Source organism: Trachurus trachurus, assembly GCF_905171665.1.
Source record: "Trachurus trachurus genome assembly, chromosome: 2".
Classification (NCBI taxonomy): Eukaryota; Metazoa; Chordata; class Actinopteri; order Carangiformes; family Carangidae; genus Trachurus; species Trachurus trachurus.
This window is the reverse complement of record NC_139914.1, coordinates 14,367,508-14,391,048: the sequence shown is the minus strand read 5'-3', so window position 1 is coordinate 14,391,048 and position 23,541 is coordinate 14,367,508. Positions and strand designations below refer to the sequence as shown.

The following is a 23,541-nucleotide window of genomic DNA, read 5'->3' as shown; positions in this document are numbered from 1 at the left end:
GCTCGGAGACGATAGATAGATGAGAGAGAGAGGAGTGGAGCATGGATGGATAGTTTCCCTCTCCTTTTTCAGGTTGGCTCAAAATTTACTATTTGTATTTTTTGGATATTTAGGCTATTAGATGAATAAGAGAATTTAGCAATAATAATAGCCTAATAATAATAATTTATCAGGATTGCTGTTAAAGAATAATGATCACCAGCTCAGTTTGTGGACTTGGTAAATGAAGTATAGTTGTAGCAGCTGATGCAGTGCTGTGTTCTTCCTATAGTTTTCAGTCATTTCAGATGTAAAGAAAGAAAGAAAGCTGAAGCTCCCCTGACTAATAAGGCGAGGGTCTGGCCAGCCGTAGTGCAATGACCCCTGTGAGGTTGGACTACAGAAGCGTTTCCCACAGCTTTGTAGCCTATGCAGGGCCGTTGCTAGGAATTCTGGGCCCCCTTAAAGAATACTAAAGTGGGGCCCCTCCCCCTAACTTTTCCATTTTTTTTTCTTAGACTACGTATGTATTTGGAACTTTGTTTTGATGCTAATGCAGCATTACACTGCAAAAACTCAAGTATCTTACCAAGAATATTTGTCTTATTTCTAGTCAAAATGTCATTTCTAGTCAAAACAAATCTCATTCTACTTAAAATAAGACACATCATATTAAAAGTAGCTTGTTTTTGGACACTTTTTACTTCTTTCAAGCAGATTTTCACTTGAAATAAGTAGAAAAAATCTGATAGTGGAACAAGTTTTTCTTCCTTATTACAAGCACAAATAACATGCTTTCACTGGCAGATTTTTCTACTTATTTCAAGTGAAAATTTGTTTGAAACAAGTGAAAATGATCTAAAAACAAGTTAATTTTTAGGTTATGAGTCTTATTTTAAGTGGAAAGAGATTAGCTTTGACTAGAAATGAGACATTTGGACAAGAAATAAGACAAATATTCTTGTAAAGATGTTGAGTTTTTTATTATGAAATTAAGAAAATGCGCCTTGTTTTTTAAAATCCGGGCCTGTTGGATTCTCGGCGGGCCGGTGGGTGTTAAAGCGTTCAGTAGAATCCAGTAGATCTCACTAACTCATCACAAAGTGCCTTTGAAAGTCAAGTTTCAGAAAACCACATTTAAAATACCACTGATATGTGTAACCATAGTGATAATTAAGCGGAGGACACAACAACAGCGGAGGCTTTATCAGTCCGTGTTGCGTATGTTCAGATGTAAAGATGTGGATCGTAGAATTACAAAAATTGTCGTACACCGTTTCCCACAAGCCCCGTGACCTGTGGGGGTTAAACAACGTGAAAGAGGACGAGGGGACGAGCAGAGAGCACAGCTGGACGCTCAGCAGCTGGAAACCCTCTAGACTCTGGACTACTGGTGCAGATAGAGGGACGCAGCCGGGGAGGGACAGACACAGTCAAACTCAGTCAGACACAGCGAATGACACAGTTGGGCACAATTAGAGACAAAGTCGTAAACAATTAGAGACACTGTTGGACACAGAGACACAGTTGGAGACACCTACAGTAGAGACACTGGCATATACAAAGACAAAGTTGGACACAGTTAGAGACATAGAGATGTAGTTGAACCATAGACTGTAAAGAGAACGGCCGTAGCACCGTGACGTCACCCATTGGTTTGGGGGAGTCTGTTTTGTGCCGCTACTACGGGGGTTTGAACTGCGCCATGTTGGATTCTACTTTCCATATTTGGAGCGGTGCGGCGGTTAGCCGGCCGAGAGCCCGCCCACTGGCCTCGTAGCAGCGGTCGCCGGACCTGTCACTCAACGGTTCTGCGCCCTAATTGGCCAGAACTTTAAACCTAATAATAGTAAAACGGTAGAGTTTAAAAAAAATTCACCCCCCTCAGAGTGTGTGCGGGGGTAGAAACTATCGGTTGAGACCAAAAAAATAAAATGTACCAGGCTGTAAATATGTTTTTTTAAGCTGTAAAGTCAGCTATTTTAACATGGGGCTCGATTGGAGTTGCTCCCTTCTGGAGCCAGCCCCCAGCGACAGCCGGGGGGATTGCAGCTTTTTGAACGCGGAAGTGAGCTTCACTTCTCAGACCGACAACTGCACCCTTGAGTTGGACACAGTTAAAGATACAGTCTTACACAGTTGGACACAGTTAGAGACACAAGTGGACACGCTTAGAGACACGTCATACACAATTAGAGACACTGTTGGAGACACGTAGAGACACTGGCATACACAAAGACACACTTGGACACAGTTAGAGATATAGAGATGTAGGCCTAGTTGGACACAGTTAAAGATACAGTCTTACACAGTTGGACACTGTCAGTCATTCGTAGTAGGCATCCTTTTTCACACCAGTTTATTCTCATGTTGGTGTGATTCTCACATCCTGTTTCTGTCCGTGTTGTAGTAGAGCTTTAGACCGAAGCGATGGGATTGGTCCGTCTGGTCTGAGCAGCACTTGTGTATAAAAGTCCAACGCATTAGGCTGAAAATAAAAGCAGCTGTTTGGGGTAAAAACATGTCACCATTTACACTGATAACAGAGGAGGAGGGCGGTAACCTAGAGCCCAAACACAGCTCCACTTAGACAGAGGGTGGATATAAAAAATGTATTTTTTACGTATTAATCCCCATGAAACCAGACACCATCGGTCTGATTTTAAAGGGATAGTAGCATTTTTTTTAAAGTGGGGTTGTATGATCTACAAATAGCCCCTAAGTACTTTAAAAGACTCTCTGCACTCCATCCCTTTAATGCAAACCGTCTGATGTTGGTTTAATGTGACGTTTCTGCATGCAAGTGAATCGATGGCTGAACACTATAGAGAAGTTGAAGGTTGTGGTCAAGGACCAAGCAGGTTCCTGAGGTCTTGAACCACCGAGGGCCAGTTTCACACGGGTGTTTCATCACGTAGTCTTCAGCTTTCTCATAGAGCAGGTTTCACAAAAAGCCACTGAGGCTAACCAAGGCCTAAGATCGTTACCATGGTACCGATCGACCAAACATGGCTAATAATTAGTTTTGCTGACGTTGTTATGGAAAGTGTTTCTAGAGACCAAAATCTGATCTTTCTTTTTTTAGTGTTTCACTTTTTTCACTCAACCTTGGAGATTCCTCGGTCGGCCATTTTTATTTTTATTTTGGATTGATTGGCTGTGTCCGAAATCACCCCCTACTCACTACATAGTGCACTATACTGTATAGTGACCACGCCATGTTGTAGTGGTGTCTGAATGTTCAGTGATTATTAATGTTCACTATCTAGTGCACTGAATGTATCCCGCAATTCACCGCGAAATGTAGTGAACATCCGATGGGCACTAACCGGAGAAAGATATCCCATCATGCATTGTGGTCACGGTCGCGGTCGGAGCGTTTTAATTATGCGACATAATTAAAATGTGGACTTGGTAAATGAAGTAGGCTATAGTTGGTAAATGTGCACGCAGAAAGTTAACTGTGCAGCGGAGTAGTGTCCGAAAGTGTTTTTCATTTGACCATTGAGTCCACTGTATAGTCCACTATATAGAATTCACCACAAAGTGAGTAGGGAGTAGGGAATGAGTGAGTGATTTGGGACACAGCCATTGACTTGATTTACCTAGAATTCATTGGTGCAACATGCAAATTCAAAATTCGAAATGAGTCCAGACTGGATTCATATAAAGGTCTAAACATTGTGGACCACAGAGACCAGATCTCTTGTCTCTCTTTCCATGTCCTACCATCTGTGATGACTCGAGTCTGTTCTGACTGTTGCTCACTCGGATACTTTTAAACTCTTCCTGAATTGCTTCCTTGTTTTCCGCCTCGCCGTGCTTGCTCATGGCCTTTACTTTGAAACGATAAAAATAACCTTCCAGGTCTCTGGGCAGTTTCTGTCTCCGTGGTCTAAACACTGATGCTAATCCTCGGTATGCGAGATGTCCTCCTGATGACGCACTGCAAAGAATCCAGCTGTGCTGAGGCAAAGTCAAATTAATGGACCTTCAGAGTTTGTTCAATGGAAATGATACCGGTCCACCTGTGGCTCCCACTCGTTCTATATCTAGAAGGTTGGGTCTTTCCCCAGTAGAGGAAAACCACATTGCTGTGGACGGCTGTGTATTTGCATAGTACGCTACTATTTTCTATGTAAATATTTAATCCAGCAGCACAGAGCTCTGGATTCTCTCTCACACACATAGTCTTTATTCTTTCCATGAAAAGCACCACTAGTTCCAGACTTTTGGACTTGTTCCGTCAACACAGAGATCTGGTCTTCTTTGTCAGTGTCCCACCAATGAGATGTCAGTGTCATTTCTTCAAAACCACACCTGATCCATGACCTAGAAAATGTGATTGTTGCCACCAAAATGACCCCTTTACCTTAATAAAGCGATCGTTTTCACCCACAACACCACATTGTTGTGCTTGAAAACCTTCCTGCTCATGGTCTCCAGAGGATGGAACCTGCTCCTCCGTCTCAGATTGTACTAGGTACACCTAAATGAAGCTTACACAGTCTTAAAGGGATACGCCAACATTTTTTTTCAGTGTCTTGCCTCACTCCTGAGTCCATGACAAGCAGATAGACACCATCCTTTCCACTGTGCGTGCAGTAACAAGGGAGATACGGGCAGAGCTGGCGCACCGCTAATTAGCTTAGCTCAAACACTGGAAGTGTATGGGTAGTGTTAGCCTGCCTCCTACCCGAGCTGAAATCAGCAGTCAGAAACTGATTTCATTTTAGCTCTAAACTCTGTAAATATATCACTTTATCAACATTTCAAACATGTTTAGGTGAGAAAGTAGCCGTTTAGATCAGCAGTGTGTCGTTAATTTGTCTAAATACCAGCTGTTTACAATTTTGTTCGGACGAATTTGGCGCTACTCAAGCTAGCTGTTGTGACCAACGCACTTCCGGTTACTTTCACAAAATAAAACACCCGTTGCCCTTTACATACAGAAAACCATGACGATAGAATTTGTGCTTTTACTTTGAAATAGGAAGCTAACCTACCCTCGATGTAGCTAGCTTGAACCAAAATAAAGCGTCTTTGCTTGAACCCATTGAGTTTTGTAGCTCTGAGACGAAGATCGGTCCGTTTAGAGTTGCTGAAGAGTTTCTCTGATGACTTTAGGTGGAGGCAGGCTAACATTACCCATACACTTCCAGTGTTTGAGCTAAGCTAATTACGGCGATACGGCTCTATCTCCCTTGTTACTGCACGCACAGTGGAAAGGATGGTGTCTATCTGCTGGTCATGGACTCTGGAGTGAGGCAAGACACGAAAAAAAAAATGCTGGTGTATCCCTTTAAAACATGTTCCTTTATGAGGGTTTTGTAGAACTTTATGCTCATTGTGGTTTCTATAGTTCTTCCACCCTGCTGATACCAGTGAGTAGAGGCTGAACAACAAACAGGAACAGAACACAATGTGACAAGCAGACTTGACGAAGATGAACGCAGCCTCTTTCAAGAGATAATGCTGATATTATTTCCTGATAGACGACTAAACCCCTTGAGATTGAACAACCTCCTCCTCCTCCTCAGGACATGATAAACTTTAAGGTCCTCAGAACAGGAAGTCATCAACGTGTTGTCTGTTCTGTGCGTTGTGTTGATCTTGTGAGGTGTTATGGACAGTACAGCCTCTCAGCCTTGTATGTATAAATGCTGTATCACATGCAGCCGGTGGTCCGTCTTTTGCCAAGTGCATTGTGGGACAACCTAAAGCATTCAGCTTGAAACAGACATTGAAACCCCCGATAAAGGCTAGGGTGTGTGAACATTATAATACTTTGATCAGTAGGTCACAGCGTTAGTCACTGATGGTGATGAAATGGACCTTTTTTTTTTTTAAATAAATGAAGCTGCTTCTTGAAATTGAGATTATGTGACGATATGGTACGTTGCAATGAATTTGGATGCAAGGCTATTAAATACTTTTTTTCCCCTTCTCAAAGCCTTTTTTTAGATAAAGAACACACATTGTTTTATGAACAAACAAATACAGTTAATTTTTATAATACAGTAAACATCATAGTACGTTTTCTGCAATTTTTTTTTGTCTTTTTTGACAGTATACTTGAGAGAGACAGGAAGTGGAGGGGCAGAGAGAAGGGGAATGACATGTGGGATTTGAACCGGGGCCGACTGTAGCCTTTGCATAGACCCACTGCGCCACACGGTGCCCCTTTTTATGCAATCTTAACAATGGGCTTACCATTGGTAGGTCCAAACTCCCAATTTTATACTATACTTTATATGTTTTCAGATTGAGCTATATATTTTTTTTTAATTTGGTAACACTTTACAATAAGGGTCCCTTCATTAACATTAGTTAGTACATTATTAAGCATCAATATATAAACTAATGTGTTAATTAATGCTGAGTAATGCATACATAATGATAACTAATTACATTATTCAACTTTTATTATTACTTAATTTATTAACTAACTTTGAGTAGTAAACATTAATTAACTGCTTACTAATAGGCTACATTAATAAATGTGTTTCCTAATCCTAAGTAATACATAATAATGATTGTTAATATATCTGTAAACAGTTAATTAATTAAGGGGATCCATAATAATAAACTAAACTCCTATATTGCTATTGCAAATGCAAACCCACTGTCACCATGTAAACTATTGATATCATATCGATTCAGCGCTTCAAAGAATAAAATATTACGATAATTTAGCCTATCACAATGTCTTACTGTTGCGGTTTTCTTGATAATAATATTTTCTAGCAACCAGACCCCTGAACTCCTAAAGCATCCGGCTCTAGTTCTGTCTGTTCTGTGACAGGGTTTTATTTACTGGTGTTGTCAAAAAACTCAACACAAGTTAGAATGAAGAGGACAGGAGTAGTTCCAGCATAACGAGGAGTCTTCATTCATCAGTGAAAACCACTTTGTTTGACTTGAGCTTCCTTCCTGACTGTCTGCTCCGTGTGCAGGGCCGTTGCTAGGAATTCTGGGGCCCCTTAAAGAACTAAAGTGGGCCCCTACCCCCTAACTTGTCCAGTTTTTTTTTTTTTTTTTGTCTTTTTTTCCGACTACGTATGTATCATCATTTTTTATTTAGCCTACTTTGTTTTGATGCTAATGCAGCATTACTATATACTATATATTTATCATCTGGTTTAGGTCTTATCTGAAGTTGTTTGATTAGTTAAATGATTTGGTTACATAATGGCATACACATTCAGAATAATGAAAACAAATGATTAATTACATGCTTTTTTTAATATTATGCACATCTCAAATGTCACAAATTATTAGAATTTTTTTTACCGAGAAGTCTGGAAATTAGGGTCTGGAAAAAGTATGGAATTTGGACATTTGGTCTTATGCAGAATAAATCAGTCATACAAAGATTAGACTACTGGGGTTTTTATGGGCCCCACTGGGCGCTGGGCCCCTAGAGTTATCATCACCTTTCTCCCCTATACGGCCCTGTCCGTGTGCACCTTCGCTGCTCTGTCGTCAGTAGTCCTACCCTGTTTGTGGATGACGATGTTTGTCGAAACAAAGAGCCGTGTTCACATGCAAATACGCACTCAGGTGGGTGATGTGTTATCATCACTCAGTGCTCTCTCTGTCTCTCTCTCAGCCCCGTTATGGTCTGGTCAGGGATTATCATTGTAAACGGCAGCTGTTACGTAACAGCTGGAGAAACACAGGGTCATTATGGAGATGTAAGAGACAAAGAGGATGGAGGCGGGGGCGGGGGCGGGCGGCGGGGGCGGGGTTTAGAGAACAGCTGTTTTAAAGTGAGTTCATACAGATGTGCACGAGGCTGATGATGTCAGTATGGGAGGTATTGACGATCAGATTCAGAGGATTTGATCTGATCCCTGATCAGTTCCGTGGTGTTTATAGGTGGCTGAGCTGACAGCAGCAGCAGGCCACCACCATGATGCTAGAGCCGTGTGTTTTTCATACGGGTGTTAACGGTGATGTCATCAGGTGGTGGTTCACACAAACTCAGCAGTTAACTAACATTTGATCTTAGTTTACTGAAACTCAACTTTCACGTCACCCATTGGTTGTGGGGAGTCGTTTTTGTGACTCCAACATGGCGGCCTGGACAGCGCCATGTTGGATTTACCGGCCGAGAACCCGCCCACTGGCCTTGAAGCAGCTGTCCACGGAGCTGCTCGGACCTGTCACTCAACGTTTCCGCGCCCTAATTGGCCAGAGTTTTAACCTAATAACAGTAAAACGCTAGAGTTAAAACCCCTCAGAGTGTGTGCGGGGGTAGAAACTATCGATTGAGACAAAAAACGTTCTGACACCAGGCTTTTAACATGTTTACTGAGGATGTAAAGTCGGCGATTTTAACATGGGGGTCTATGGAGAATGCTGCTTTCTGACACCAGCCCCCAGAGGAAGAAGAGGGGATTGCAGTTTGTTGAACGAGGAAGTGACTTCACTTCTCAGACCGACAACTGCCCCCTTGGTGCAACCAGAGTCTAAAAAGGCTCCCCCCAGTCTCCAGCCAGAGTCCAAAAGACTCCAGCCAGATTCCAGCCAATCAGCAGCCAGATAACTGCAAGATAAAGGCCAGACATCAACCAGCTTGTTTCTTGGATTTTATTTCCCATTATACAACAAGTAGTTCCGACTAAGCAATCTGATTGGTCAACAAGACATTTAGAACGTGCTCAAATCAGCATGACAGCATGCCTACAGTAACTCATCACTAAACATATTACTCCGCCATGTCATGTTGTTTTATCCATCTCCATGGTAACCATCCATGGATTCTTATTTTTATTAGTTTAGAAACATTATGTTAAAATAAATCACAAACCTCCTGTAGAGTTTCTCCTTTCAGATGCCAAACTAAAATTTTAGAACAATTAAATAACCATTTTTTTAGTGAATATGCGGTAAACTGCCCCGTTTTAGCCCAGAGGCCGTTCCCTTCTGTATGTGTAGTAGTCTAATCTTTGTATGACTGAATTATTCTGCATAAGACCCTGACTAATACTCAAGCTAATCTCTTTCCACTTAAAATAAGACTCATAACCTAAAAATTTACTTTTTTTTAGATCATTTTCACTTGTTTCAAACAAATTTTCACTTGAAATAAGTAGAAAAATCTGCCAGTGAAAGCAAGTTTTTTGTGCTTGTAATAAGGAAGAAAAACTTGTTCCACTATCAGATTTTTTCTACTTATTTCAAGTGAAAATCTGCTTGAAAGGAGTAAAAAGTGTCTAAAAACAAGCTACTTTTAATATGATGTGTCTTATTTTAAGTAGAATGACATTTGTTTTGACTAGAAATGACATTTTGACTAGAAATAAGACAAATATTCTTGCTAAGATACTTGAGTTTTTGCAGTGTAATGCTGCATTAGCATCAAAACAAAATAGGCTAAATAAAAAATGATAATACATACGTAGTCTAAGAAAAAAGTGGAAAAGTCAGGGGGCCACTTTAGTATTCTTTCGGGGCCCCAGAATTCCTAGCTACGGCCCTGCAAACGCGGTGAAAATAAAATATGGCCTGGAGCTGAATATTTCGTTGGATAAAACGGAAGATACCTCGATATTTCTCTCTCTCTCTTTGCGACTTTTGGGCTTTTAAATAATCTGTAGTAATCGAAATGTTCGGTGATATCGCCTAAACATGTCGTGTGTGATTCTACTGATCTATTTTCAGCCATTTGTTCGCTCTGAACAGAAAATTTAAATAAGTTGAGATGTGATCTGGTTCTAAATAAAGATCACCCCACCCCACAGATGTGTATAAGTTCACCGTGGCTCTGCATGCGCCAGCCAGCCAGCCAGCCAGCCGTTACGGTGCCGACCCCTGACCTTTGTGACGGCGGCATTAGGCGGGGGATTAAAGTGAGCAGTGGAGGTTTCACAGCGCCGATGATGCTTGTGTGATGATGGGACTTCCTGTCACTCTGTGGTGGTTTCTCTAAGCTGCACGCACATTTATCCTGTTCTCATCTGATGTCACATGATGATAGATATTCCTCTTCGACACTTCATATGTCAGAAACGTGACTCATCACGCCGGCGTCCGCTGGAGATGGAGCGCTGCGCTGCGCTGGCTGCGGTCGGGTTCTGACTCAGTCGTTGTGTTTCTGGTAACTTGGGGTTCGTTGGCCTCTTTCGGCTGCAGACCGCAGAGCTTCTCGACACATTCAACCGTCTGCAGGCAGGTGGCAGATGTGCAGATGTGTCTTCACTGTTTATTTTAGTGACGCTGTGAGTGAGTGACGAGCTGTGAGGGTCAGTGGCGCTGTGTTCAACTGTGTCTGCAACAGGAAATAACAGATGTGATGATAGAGACGCTGTGGTTAAGCTAGCAGATGTTAGCTTTTGTTCATGTTCATGTTCATGTTGACACCTGTTGAGAGCAGGGCCGTTGCTAGGAATTCTAGGGCCCCTAAAAGAACACTAAAGTGGGCCCCTGCCCCCTAACTTGTCCAGTTTTGTTTTTTTGGTCATTTTTTCTTAGACTACATATGTATTATAATTTTTTATTTAGCCTACTTTAATTCAACTTATTTAAATGTTCTGTTCAGAGCGAACAAATGGCTGAAAATAGATTAGTAGAATCACACACGACATGTTTAAGCAACATTACCAAACATTTCCATTACTCCAGATTATTTAAAAGCCCAAAAGTCGCAAAGACAGAGAGAGAAACATCGAGGTATCTTCCGTTTTATCCAACAAAATATTTAGCTCCAGGCCATATTTTATTTTCACCGTGGTCAGGGCCGTAGCTAGGAATTCTGAGAGAATACTAAAATGGGCCCCTAACTCCCTAACTTTTCCACTTTTTTTCTTAGACTACGTATGTATTATCATTTTTTATTTAGCCTACTTTGTTTTGATGCTAATGCAGCATTACTATGAGTATTAGCAGGGTTCCTACGCAAGTATGGAAAAGTATGAAATTTGATTTTATACATTTCCAGGTCTGGAAATGTATGGAAAATGGAAAATATTGTCTGGAAATATATTTATCATCTGGTTTTGGTCTTATCTGAAGTTATTTGGTTTAATTATTTTGTACTATTGTACCTATAGCTACAATCTCCTGGAAATGATTTGGTTACATAATGGCATACACATTCAGAATAATGAAAACAAATGATTAATTACATGCTTTTTTATATTATGCACATCTCAAATGTCATGAAAAAGTATGGAATTTGGACATTTCAAATGTGTAGGAACCCTGTATTATGCAGGGTCTTATGCAGAATAATTCAGTCATACAAAAATTAGACTACTGGGGTTTTTTATGGGCCCCACTGGACGCTGAGCCCCTAGAATTATCATCACCTTTCTCCCCTATACGGCCCTGTCCGTGTGCACCTTCGGTTAAGCTAGCAGATGTTAGCTTTTGTTCACGTTCATGTTGACACCTGTTGAGAGCAGGGCCGTTGCTAGGAATTCTGGGGCCCCTAAAAGAATAGTGGGCCCCTGACTTTTCCACTTTTTTTCATACTCTTCATATATTGTTTCATCTCTTCAAGATTGCTTCAGCAGTTTCTTCACTTAATTCAGCATTGTTTCAACAATTTATTCAGCTCATTCAGCTTCCAGCTTTCAGCATTCACCCGTATTTCCTTCAGGGGTAACACTTTAGATTAGGGAAGACATATTCACCATTAACTAGGTGCTTATAAATATGCATTTAAGTAGCTTACTAGCTCCTTATTAGTAATTATTAAGCACGTAATAACACACTTCCTGTCTCATTTGTGGGCGTGGGAAAGCGATATCATTGACATATAATATGTGTATATGACCAGGGCCGTAGCTAGGAATTCTGGGGCCCCTGAAAGAATACTAAAGTGGGCCCCTGACTTTTCCACTTTTTTTCTTAGACTACGTATGTATTATCATTTTTTATTTAGCCTACTTTGTTTTGATGCTGGATTCTGTCTAGTTAATAGCCATAACTGCTTCTTATTGAGTGATACAACATTGAAAGTGACTGTCAAGATGTAAATCAGTGGACTGGGGTGAAAGTGACGCATCTGCTCTGTTAGTTTCATCTTTGAGTAATGCGAAGCTGCAGAGTTTCAGTGTTCCTGCTCAGACGTAGACTCAGTTTACCGATAGTTCTTCTGCTTCTGCCGCTCTCAGCAAAAAGTGATACGGCGCCGACTCAGCAGAACCGGCTTCACCCAATACCTCAAGATTCACAGCCACAGGTGGAGAGATGATTCTCATGTTCAGATAGATCCTGGAAGCAAGTCCACCTGAGAACTCGATCGGGGATTAAATGTTCGCTTTGATGCCTCATCAAGACCTTAAAGGGATAGTTCAACATTTTGGCAAATTGGCCCATTGCCATAATCCCTATAGTCATAGCAGTAGGTTCGTTACCTTTAATTGTCGGTGCAAGCTATTTTTAGAACGGCGGAGAAGAGCTGTGAGCTGCTCAGAGCTACGCTACGGAGGCTCATGGGAATTCTTGGTTTCCCTCTTCAAACTCATCAAATGTACAATCCAACAACTCCACAACGCTCTGGTGGACAAGTTGTGAGCTGCACATTCACCACGCTATGAGATAATAACACAACGTTACCACACAGAGTTGTTTTAGAGGTAGGCTAAATACAGAGACTGCTTGATGAAAAACTGTCCCTGAAGGCAACGTGCATCAGCGGTTTTGCATGAATTTCCCTCTAAAACAACTCTGTGTGGTAACGTTGTGTTATTATCTCATAGCGTGGTGAATGTGCAGGTCACAACTTGTCCACCAGAGCGTTGTGGAGTTGTTGGATTGTGTATTTGATAAGTTTGAAGAGGGAAACCAAGAAATCCCATAATGAGCCTCCGTAGCGTAGCTCTGAGCAGCTCACGACTCTGCTCCGCCGTTCTAAAAACAGCTTGCACCGACAATTAAAGGTAACAAACCTACTGCTTCATCGATGAGACAGAATGACTCAGTTACTGTTGTTGTGTTTGTAAAGGAGAAGGTGAAAACATGTCAGGTCTGATGATACTCAATAATTTCATTTATTCTGACTTGTTGGGTTTTATTCTGAAGGTTAATAGCTTAATAGGTTAATAGGTCTGCTGGTATTTACATTTGATTTATTGATTGCTGCTAGCAGTGGTGCCAGAAAGACCCACTGAAAAAAATGTGGAATTTTACAGATAAAACAAGACAAAAAAAGACATTTCAAGTTGAAGTAATGCCCTCAAGCAGATAAGAAGAAGGGGATACAAAAAAAATGACAGAACAAATCATGTCGAGACAGTTTCATTGTAAAGCCTCACAGCCTTGTGCAGTGTTGACTTCCTCAGCCTGTTGGTTTTGGCGTACAGCTCAGCTTAGCCAACTTTTTTTGCCGGTTTGTGAGCGTCCTGGAAGTGCAGCTGCCTGGTGTCGGTGGTAACAGGTCATGAGGAGGAGGAGGAGGAGGAGGATGTTGCGTTTTGTGCATGTTTCTTATCACATTCACCGTACGGCAGCCTGTTATGAAGCGCAGGTACACCTTTTTTAAAGGTTCTCTGGATCAGAATGGTTCTTACACTGCAAAAACTCAAAATCTTTCCAAGAATATTTGTCTTGTTTCTTGTCAAAATGTCTCATTTCTAGTCAAAACTAATCTCTTTCCACTTAAAATAAGACTCATCACCTAAAAATTAACTTGTTTTTAGATCGTTTTCACTTGTTTCAAACACATTTTCACTTGAAATAAGTAGAAAAATCTGCCAGTGAAAGCAAGTTTTTTTGTGCTTGTAATAAGAAAGAAAAACTTGCCCCACTATCAGATTATTTTAAGTGAAAATATGCTTTAAATAGGTAAAAAGTGTCTAAAAACAAGCTACTTTTAATGTGATGAGTCTTACTTTAAGTATAATGAGATTTGTTTTGACTGGAAATAAGACAAATATTCTTGGTAAGATTATGAGTTTTTGCAGTGTATTGGAACCCTTAGTGTTACCAAGAACCCTTGAAAAACCCTTTTTGTATTTTTAAGGCAATTGTATTTGTATAGCTCATTTTTACAAACAGTTTGTCTCAAAGGGCTTCACATAGCATCATAACAACATCCTCTAGGTACCCTCAGGTAGCACCCCGGCCCTTCTAGAAGAACCCTTATTTCTAAGAGTGTAGTGCTTGTGAAAGGTTGCCTCCCCTTCTTCCTGTTCCATTAGGTTAAGGTCAAGTGTTGGGCGTTTACTCTTGAGGTAAAAAGCTTCAGACCAGTCTTTGGACAACTGTACAACGCTAGCTTCACTGATCAGATACCGCCTCCTTGCTCTGTGTCATTGTGACTGTCAAACTAAAGGTGTAATGACACAGTTTAGATCAAACATTCAGATTGACAGGCAGTCCAGAACCCTTGCAGCTCCGAAAGACCTCCAGACTCGTCCTCACCTCAGACTTTGACTCTGCTAACCAGCATCTACATTTAATTAGGCAAATTCCTAGGTTTTGCATTGAATAACCCTAATTCTGTCCTTAAAGGGATAGTTCAACATTTTGGCAAATTGGCCCATTGCCATAATCCATACAGTTTTAGGAGTAGGTTCATTGCTTTTAATTGTCGGTGGAAGCTGTTTTTAGAACAGCGGAGCAGAGCCGCGAGCTGCTCAGAGCTACGCTACGGAGGCTCATTATGGGATTTCTTGGTTTCCCTCATCAAACTCATCAAATACACAATCCAACAACTCCACAACGCTCTGGTGGACAAGCTGTGAGCTGCACATTCACCACACTATGAGATAATAACACAACGTTACCACACAGAGTTGTTGTAGAGGGAAATACAGAGACTGATGATGAAAAACTGTCCCTGAAGGCAACGTGCATCAGAGGTTTTGCATGAATTTACCTTGAAAACAACTCTGTGTGGTAACGTTGTGTTATTATCTCATATCAAAAAATAAAAAATTAAAACACTCGTCAAATCGTCAAAAAAGATATCGTGATATTTATGTGAATCGATTTTCTCTCCCACCCCTAGTTAATATCAGTTTAATGAAGAGAGCAGTACTGCATCAGTTAATGAGCTGGTTGATTAGTTAATGAATCAAAGATGACATTTCATTTCAGTTGGTTATTTATTCACTTTTGAGAAAACGCTTTTCTTTGTCAATAGAGATTTGGTTGTAGATCTGATTGACACCACCTACTCATCCTTTAGAGTTTCTAAAGGAAGACCAGAGCTGGACTAGTAGAGACCAGCAGCAGGAGGAGAAGGACCATCATCATCATCATCCGATGACTCTGGGTTTGTGGTGGATTGACAAACCAGTTATCTTGGATTAAAACACGTTAAAACATGTGTGAACTTTGAAAAGGAGGAAGAGGAGGAGGATGATGGAGTTCTTCTTCCAGCGCCATTTCGGCCGCCGACGCAAGAGGCAGAAGCGTCAATCGACGACGGTGCGTCCGCCTGGACCGGGACCGGGACCGGGACTCGCGGTCCAGACCAGCAAAGCCCGAAGACGCTCCAGCGCCGGTTTACCCTCCGTTGCTCTGATGCAGTCCCGACGCTCCTCTGTCGGTTTACCCGCGGCCTTTCCAGAGCAGCGCCGGCGTCCCAGCGCGGGGCAACTGGTGGCCAGCGGCCCCAGGCGGCAGTCGGTCGTAGAGGCGCCGGGCGGGGCAACGGGCGGCGGGGCGACGGAGCGAGAGGTGAACGCACCGGCGGTGAAACGAGGAGGAAGAAGAGCGTTTCACTGTAAACCGCACCGTGGCCGCTGGGCCTCGGGCGCCGCCCCCTATGTAGCGGCGCGACATCGCCGTCCCTCCAAGGTGAAGTCCATCGAGCCTCATCTGCTCGGATCGTCCATGCTGCTCGCCAGCCTGGTCCAGATGGGAGGACAAGGAGGAGGAGAGGAGGAAGGGAGCGAAGAGGAGTTCGGTTTGCACTCCTTCTCCGAGTCAGAAGACGAAGAAGGGAGCGACGAAGACAACGAAGAGGTGGAGAGCAGCAGAACCAGAACCAAACGGGGGATGATTGATCCTTCTCGGATGCACATAACTCAAGCCGTGGTCATGGAGAACATTAAGCCCCGCCCGCTGCTCCGCCTCGCGCCTCGCTGCCTGAGGAGAAACTCCTCCAACCTGCTCCCGTCCGACGCGTTGTTCCACAGCCGAGTGGCCGGGTACGGGATCTACGGTCGGTACCACCGGCGCAGCTCGGGTCAGGCTCACTGGATCGTACAGAAACCCATCCAGACCTCCAGCACCAGCCCCAGTCTGGCTCAGCTGAGCTCAGCAGGTCTGAGTCCTGGTTCTGGTCCCGCGGCGGCGGACGACCCAGATGTAAAAGTCCATAAAAGCACTTCTTCACCTCTGGGGAGGGACGAGGAGGGAACCATATACTACGATCCTTATCTGGACACATGGGAGAGCTTCCTGTCGTATGTAACACACACACACAGACACACACAGACACACACACACACACACAGGCTTGTACTTGCAGACTAAACTAATTTGCTAACAGAGTTTACTGCATAATTTGATCTGGACTGGTCCTGGTGGATCAGGGTTTTTCTTCCTGCCGGTTAACGTCGTTATGTATCTTCGGTGACCTTTGACCTCTGACCTTTTCTGCAGCGATGCCATCAGGCAAAATTTGTCACCAAAGATCTCCAATTATAAAGATGATCCAACATGATGCATTACCAGCAGTGCTGATATGATATGATGTCACTTCCTGTCTCATTTGTGGGCGTGGGAAAGCGATAAATGTGTATATGACCAGGGCCGTTGCTAGGAATTCTGGGCCCCCTTAAAGAATACTAAAGTGGGCCCCTCCCCCTAACTTTTCCAGTTTTTTTTTCTTAGACTATGTATGTATTATCATTTTTTATTTAGCCTACTTTGTTTTGATGCTAATGCAGCATTACTATGAGTATTAGTCAGGGTCTAAGCAGAATAATTCAGTCATACAAAGATTAGACTACTGGTTTTTTTTTGTGGGGGCCAAAAAATGAACAAATAAAAATAGTGTAAGAAAGTGAGACAATGGCAGTGATTTTTCATTCTGTATTGAACAGAATTAATTATTTGTTGTTAATTACTGTAATAGAGAGGAAATAATTCAATTAGATAAGGCTAAAAAAAGTGAACACATTGTACAGTGTAGGATGGGATATAGGCTATAAGTGTAATGGTGTAATTAATGATGGTGTTACCGACCAACAGCACCAAGATGTGTCATGTTCTTCAAAGTACCAGAAGCAGTCAGCTGTTGTCTATTAAAGTGCTATAGATAGAATGTGACACCACTGGAACTTCTGGATGAGATCCCACTGTGTTGTGTCTGTTGTGTTGTTGTCGGGTCAGACAGAACAGAGGTATGCAAATGTGGAAAGTTTGAGAGACATTGAGAGACTTCTTTCTCTGCAGCCGTCCTTGTCTGTGATGCGTTTCAGGTAGTCATGTGTTGTGTAAATGACTAAATCATTGTTCAGACCAAAAAAGATTTGAGGAAACAGTTTAGCAAAAACGGATTGAATAATATGGGATTATGTGAATATTCTGGAACGACTCATGACAATTACACAAATTCCTTTCAACGATACTGTTGTTTTGACTCTGAATTAACGCAACACCTTATTGACCTTTGGCTCGACTCATAGTTTGAATCAGTTGCCAGTGTTTCTGCAAATTTACACATGTTCAGCATTAGTTCAGTTGACCATTAGCTAAAAGAAGAGTGTACATGAATGTTAACTGTGGCTATTTTGCTGGTAGCCTACATGTAAACTGAACCCAGGTGGAACTTAGCCTCGTAAACCAGCCGAAATGCATTAGGTGGAACTGTCTTTAGCCTTTTTGCTAATTTAGCTCTGGAGAGCAAAGTCAGCTGTCTGGGCAACAAGATTAAGACAATGCTAAATTATGCTAACTGCTAATGTTAGCATAATTTAGCGTTATCTTGATTGTAGGTGTTCAGTCTTGTACATGGACAAGAACGCATGGTTCTCTTCTATTTACTTCACAGTAGAAATGACTTTAATGATGTTACTTAGCATCCACCAGGGCTGAATTAATGAATAAGATAGCAAACGCAACCCAAACCGTTTTTGCTAACAGTTACCACTTGGATGGCGCCATCTTGCTCTTCTTTGATTAGTGAGGTTTTTGTCATTGTCATTTTGGTTAATGTTTAATAAAGTAGCCTAACATTTTGATATTTTTCAACTATCGAACACACACAAAAAATAGTTAAAAAAAACCCAAACTGATTTATTTGTGATTAATGGGGATTTACTATGGACTCTGTGGTTGTTTACAATTCAATATTTTAATCTTTTAACTTTAGCCTGTTTGCTAATTTAGCCCTGGAGAACAAAGTCAGCTAACAAGCTAAAAACACTCAATTATGCTAACATTAGCAGATTGCATTCAGGCTTTTAGCTACATGGAGATACTCATGGTTCTCTTTTATTTACTTCACAGTAGAAATGACTTTAATGATGTTACTTAGCATCCACCAGGGCTGAATTAATGAATAAGCTAGCAATCGCAACCCAAACCGTTTTTGCTAACAGTTAGCCTACCACTTGGATGGCGCCAACTTGTGCTTCTTTGAGCAGTGAGGTTTTTGTCATCATTTTTGGCTAATGTTTAATAAAGTAACATTTTGATATTTATCAACTATCGAACACATGCAAAAAATAGTCCAAAAAAACCCAAAACAACTGATTTATTTGTGATTAATGGGGATTTACTATGGACTCCTCAGCTAAATAGTAGTCTATCCACACATCCACCATTTATTACCAAGGCTTGATGTCATTTATGACTTGACTGAATGACCTGAGAATAGATGTGATGTCTCATCAGTCTCATCATCATCAGGTCATTATCATGTCATAACAAGAAAAGGGGGAAATGACCGGCGTTTTCTAAGCTTCTATCGGGAAGTGACCATGCATCATCACCATCATCATCATCAGGAGGAAGTCTACACAGATGGTTAAGTGTTTCCTCAGATAATGAGGATCTGCTGATGTTAATGACAGGAGATCAGAGATGCTGCGATAGTCCGACTCCAGGTGACGCTGCTTCTCTATCAGATGCATTCAGTTAAATATTCTTCACTCTGTTGGTTAATGGTTTTATTTTGCGGTTTGCGGTTAACTTCCTGTTAAACTGTCAGAAAGAGGAACCAGCGTGTCTGTCAATGTTAAGAATAGACCATGAGGCTTCTGATTCTTATTTTTCATCATTAGGCCTATACATCCACAGTCTATGTCTATGTGGATGTTGTGTTATTGGACTCTTCCTTGACAAGCTTTTCTTTGATCATTTATCTGATTGACTAATTTGCTCCCTGTAGATCATGTCTGTTCTGATGTTATGTTGAGTGAATGAGTAAGTGATGAAGTAATGAGTGAATGATTATGAGGGAGCAGGGCCGTTGCTAGGAATTCTGGGCCCCCTTAAAGAATACTAAAGTGGGCCCCTCCCCCTAACTTTTCCAGTTTTTTTTTCTTAGACTACGTATGTATTATCATTTTTTAATTTAGCCTACTTTGTTTTGATGCTAATGCAGCATTACACTGCAAAAACTCAAGTATCTGAGCAAGAATATTTGTCTTATTTCTAGTCAAAATGTCATTTCTAGTCAAAACAAATATCATTCTACTTAAAATAAGACTCATCATATTAAAAGTAGCTTGTTTTTAGACACTTTTTACTCCTTTCAAGCATATTTTCACTTGGAATAAGTAGAAAAAATCTGATAATGGAACAAGTTTTTCTTCCTTATTACAAGCACAAAAACTTACTTTCACTGGCAGATTTTTCTACTTATTTCAAGTGAAAATTTGTTTGAAACAAGTGAAAATGATCTAAAAACAAGTTAATTTTTAGGTGATGAGTCTTATTTTAAGTGGAAAGAGATTAGTTTTGACTAGAAATTAGACATTTGGACAGGAAATAAGACAGAAATTCTTGGAAAGATGTTGAGTTTTTACAGTGTACTATGAGTATTAGTCAGGGTCTTATGCAGAATAAATCAGTCATACAAAGATTAGACTACTGGGGTTTTTTATGGGCCCCACTGGGCGCTGGGCCCCTAGAATTATCATCACCTTTACGGCCCTGTGAGGGAGTAATGAAGTTGTAAGCGGTGGATGATGAGTGAAGGATGATGTTATGAATGAGTTCTAGACCAGTTACCATCCCTTCAAAGAAACATCTATGTCTTTAACATGACAGTCGTTCAATAAAGACTCATGGAAACTCAGGTTTAAGTAATTAAACTAGTTTAATGTAACTCCAGTTCAGTTCCTCTGTCTCATCCTCCCTGACACTTCAACACAACACTGGACTTCCTGTATGACAGCTGTTTTAGACCTGACATTATTGACAATGAGACAGAAGAGCAGCTCTGATGGTTTAATGTTTAACCTGATTCAAGAAGTTTATTGTCATATGCACACAGTAAAACACAATGGTTTAGAGGTTACACTGACATTCCTGCTTTGCTGGTTTCCCTTCACACTAAAACTATAAGGTAATAAAAAAATTGAATAAGTTAAGTCAGATAAAACTCATTTTAAAAGAAGAAAATACGTGTGGAAAGGTTTTAACTGCTTTTAAAATGATAAATGTCATAAACATAAACCTTGAGTTTCAGGTAAAAGGACTTGGGACTCCTAATAATAAAAGTACATTGTGAATTTGATTACTGATGCTGTTGCATTGATGAAAAACTAGATGTTGCTGCTTTCTGATCAGGATAAAAGATCAGTCTGACGTGAGGAAGTTTTAGATTCATATTAAATATTCAACCTGTCTGTGTTTTCAGGAAAGCCATCGCCAAGTCTGGACTGCACCACCTGCCCTGCCAGCCCAGCACCTCGTCGCTGACCAGGACCGACCCAGAGGCTCTGATCCGGAGTACCGTGGACTGGACTGTAAGTCTGGGATCAGGGTGACACAACAGGGATCTGAGGGAAAGGAAAAGGAGTTCTTCAGCTGAGGAAGCCTTAAAGTGATACGCCAACATTTTTTATTTGTGTCTTGCCTCACTCCCGAGTCCATGACCAGCAGATAGACACCATCCTTTCCACTGTGCGTGCAGTAACAAGGGAGATAGAGCCGTATCGCCCGTAATTAGCTTAGCTCAAACACTGGAAGTGTATGGGTAGTGTTAGCCTGCCTCCTACCCGAGCTGAAACCAGCAGTCAGAAGCTGATTTCATTTTAGCTCTAAACTCTGTAAATATATCACTTTATCAACATTTCAAACATGTTTAGGTGAGAAAGTAGCCGTTTAGATCAGCAGTGTGTCGTTAATTTGTCTAAATACCAGCTGTTTACAATTTTGTTCGGACGAATTTGGCGCTGCTCAAGCTAGCTGTTGTGACCAACGCACTTCCGGTTACTTTCACAAAATAAAACACCCGTTGCCCTTTACATACAGAAAACCATGACGATAGAATTTGTGCTTTTACTTTGAAATAGGAAGCTAACCTACCCTCGATGTAGCTAGCTTGAACCAAAATAAAGCGTCTTTGCTTGAACCCTCCGTTTTGACCGATCTGGTCCCGTTAGCGGCATTTGACCGCTCAAGATGCCTTACCGGAGAGTTTTGTCAGCTCTGAGATGAAGATCGGTCCGTTTAGAGTTGCTGAAGAGTTTCTCTGATGACTTTAGGTGGAGGCAGGCTAACACTACCCATACACTTCCAGTGTTTGAGCTAAGCTAATTACGGCGATACGGCTCTATCTCCCTTGTTACTGCACGCACAGTGGAAAGGATGGTGTCTATCTGCTGGTCATGGACTTGGGAGTGAGGCAAGACACGAAAAAATTTTTTTGGCGTATCACTTTAAGGTCTTCAAATGAGGAAGCCTTAAGATCTTCAACTGAATCTTCTCTGTGTTGGTAGAGGGCATATACTGTATATATCTCTCTGTGTCTTGTTCTTGCAGGAGTCAGCTGTATATGGAGACCACATCTGGTTTGAGACCAATGCATCTGGAGATTACTGTTATGTTGGAGAACAACACTGTATTGCCAAAGCACTGGTGAGTATCTCCGTCCTCCTGCTCTTTATCAGGCCACATGAACAGCTCAAGTCCTCGTCCATGTATAGGCGCATGGCAAAAAAGGGTCAGAATAAACGCAAATAGCCAGCACTCAGCAGCAGTGACGCTGACAGACAAACCTTTAATACAAACTGGACTGAACAGTTGAACTTTCACACACTTTTGATTGACAACAGTGAACAGCTGAAGAAGGCTGGTTGGACCCACCAGGAACAGATGGATGTAGATTAGGTCTTCTGCTCAGTGGGTCAAGGACTTGACCTTTACCCTACTGGTCATTGATTCAATATAAGGCCCAACAGTGTCCACACTACAGGTGAATAGGGGGAAAAAGAATGAACTAACAGATATCACCATGAAACTTCCCAATTTTATCACTAACATTAAGAGAAATATTTTTTGTATTACAAGTTTTGTAAAATGTTATGTTTAAATATGTAAATGAGGCAATATCTAATGAAATATGCGTTTTCAGAACCAAAATCTGAACAATGGATAAAGCCACTTCCAAAATTCTTGTTTTATTTTGTTGACATATGAGAGTCAGAAGTTTTTACAGAGGGGATTTTGGATATCTCTTTTTATCACTTTGTAAATGAGAAAATACTGTCACAAGAGCCCTAAAAAATCTAATTTCGCCCTGTTTTAGGAATAAAATGTTGTATAAATCAGGCTGTGAATGATATATCAACAATCCCCTCTGTAAAAACCTTTAGAATATAGACGGGAATAAAACTGGAAGGTTTGGTGTCTGTAAGTGCTGCTGAAGTGGAGATTTCGGGCTCAGATGAGGAAAAACTCAAAATAACCACCTTAATGTGGATTTTCTACCATTTCTTTCGACTTTTCTGAAATAATACATGTTCAGGAAGAAAAATAGCCTAGCCCAAAATCTCAAAATTGATCAGTGCATGAAAAAACAATGTTTTTGCCTGAGAAAATAATGTCTAAAGGGTGTGAACTAGCTTTCAACTGTGGATTGGATTTCTAGCTGGTTGTGGTGTCAGTTCACAACAGTGCAATACCGACACCTAGTGGTGAGATGGCATCACTGCTCCTGAGGATCACAGAGCCAGTTGTTTCACTTCCGTCTTCCTGTGAATTACTGTACAGTTTTTCTCGATTGCTAAGACACATTTCTCTAAAGCTTCTCTCCTTTTCTCTAAACTGTGAACACAAACCCCAGTTTTCAAGCTACATTCACAAAACCTCAGACTCTTCTTGCAAAACCAAACTTTCACCTCAAAACAGTTCAATCTGTGCCCAAAACTGAACTGTGTTGTCAAATCGAGTCAATCAACGTTAAAACCACTACTGAGCAGCCACTAAACACTACATAGACAAATAGAGAACACAATGCTCAGCACATGAAGCTGTAGAAATAAATGTTTATCCTTCACTGTAGCTAAATGCATGTTGCAAAACAAAACACCTGTGCATTTAGCACTGTAGCACTTCTCTCCTTCCCTTTCTTTCACCCTCCTCCCTCCCTCCCTTCCTCCCTCCCTCATCCTCTCTTCCTTCATCCTGTCATCTCTC

The 23,541-nt window shown here is 41.3% G+C and overlaps 1 protein-coding gene across 3 annotated transcripts in view; it reads left to right on the top strand.

Moving 5' to 3' along the window:
* The first annotated feature begins 1 nt into the window (after window position 1).
* Window positions 2-23,541, top strand: part of LOC310998602 (diacylglycerol kinase zeta-like) — a 77,967-nt gene continuing 54,427 nt past the window's right edge. For 2 of the 3 annotated variants that reach the window (XM_083988735.1, XM_083988733.1), the window contains exons 1-4: window positions 2-72; window positions 15,125-16,349; window positions 20,759-20,867; window positions 21,886-21,981. In XM_083988735.1, the coding sequence (XP_083844861.1) occupies window positions 15,298-16,349; window positions 20,759-20,867; window positions 21,886-21,981 (1,257 nt within the window). In that variant the 5' untranslated portion in view covers window positions 2-72; window positions 15,125-15,297. Of the gene's footprint in view, window positions 73-15,093; window positions 16,350-20,758; window positions 20,868-21,885; window positions 21,982-23,541 lie in introns of all 3 variants that reach the window. The other variant, XM_083988734.1, reaches the window with a different exon arrangement.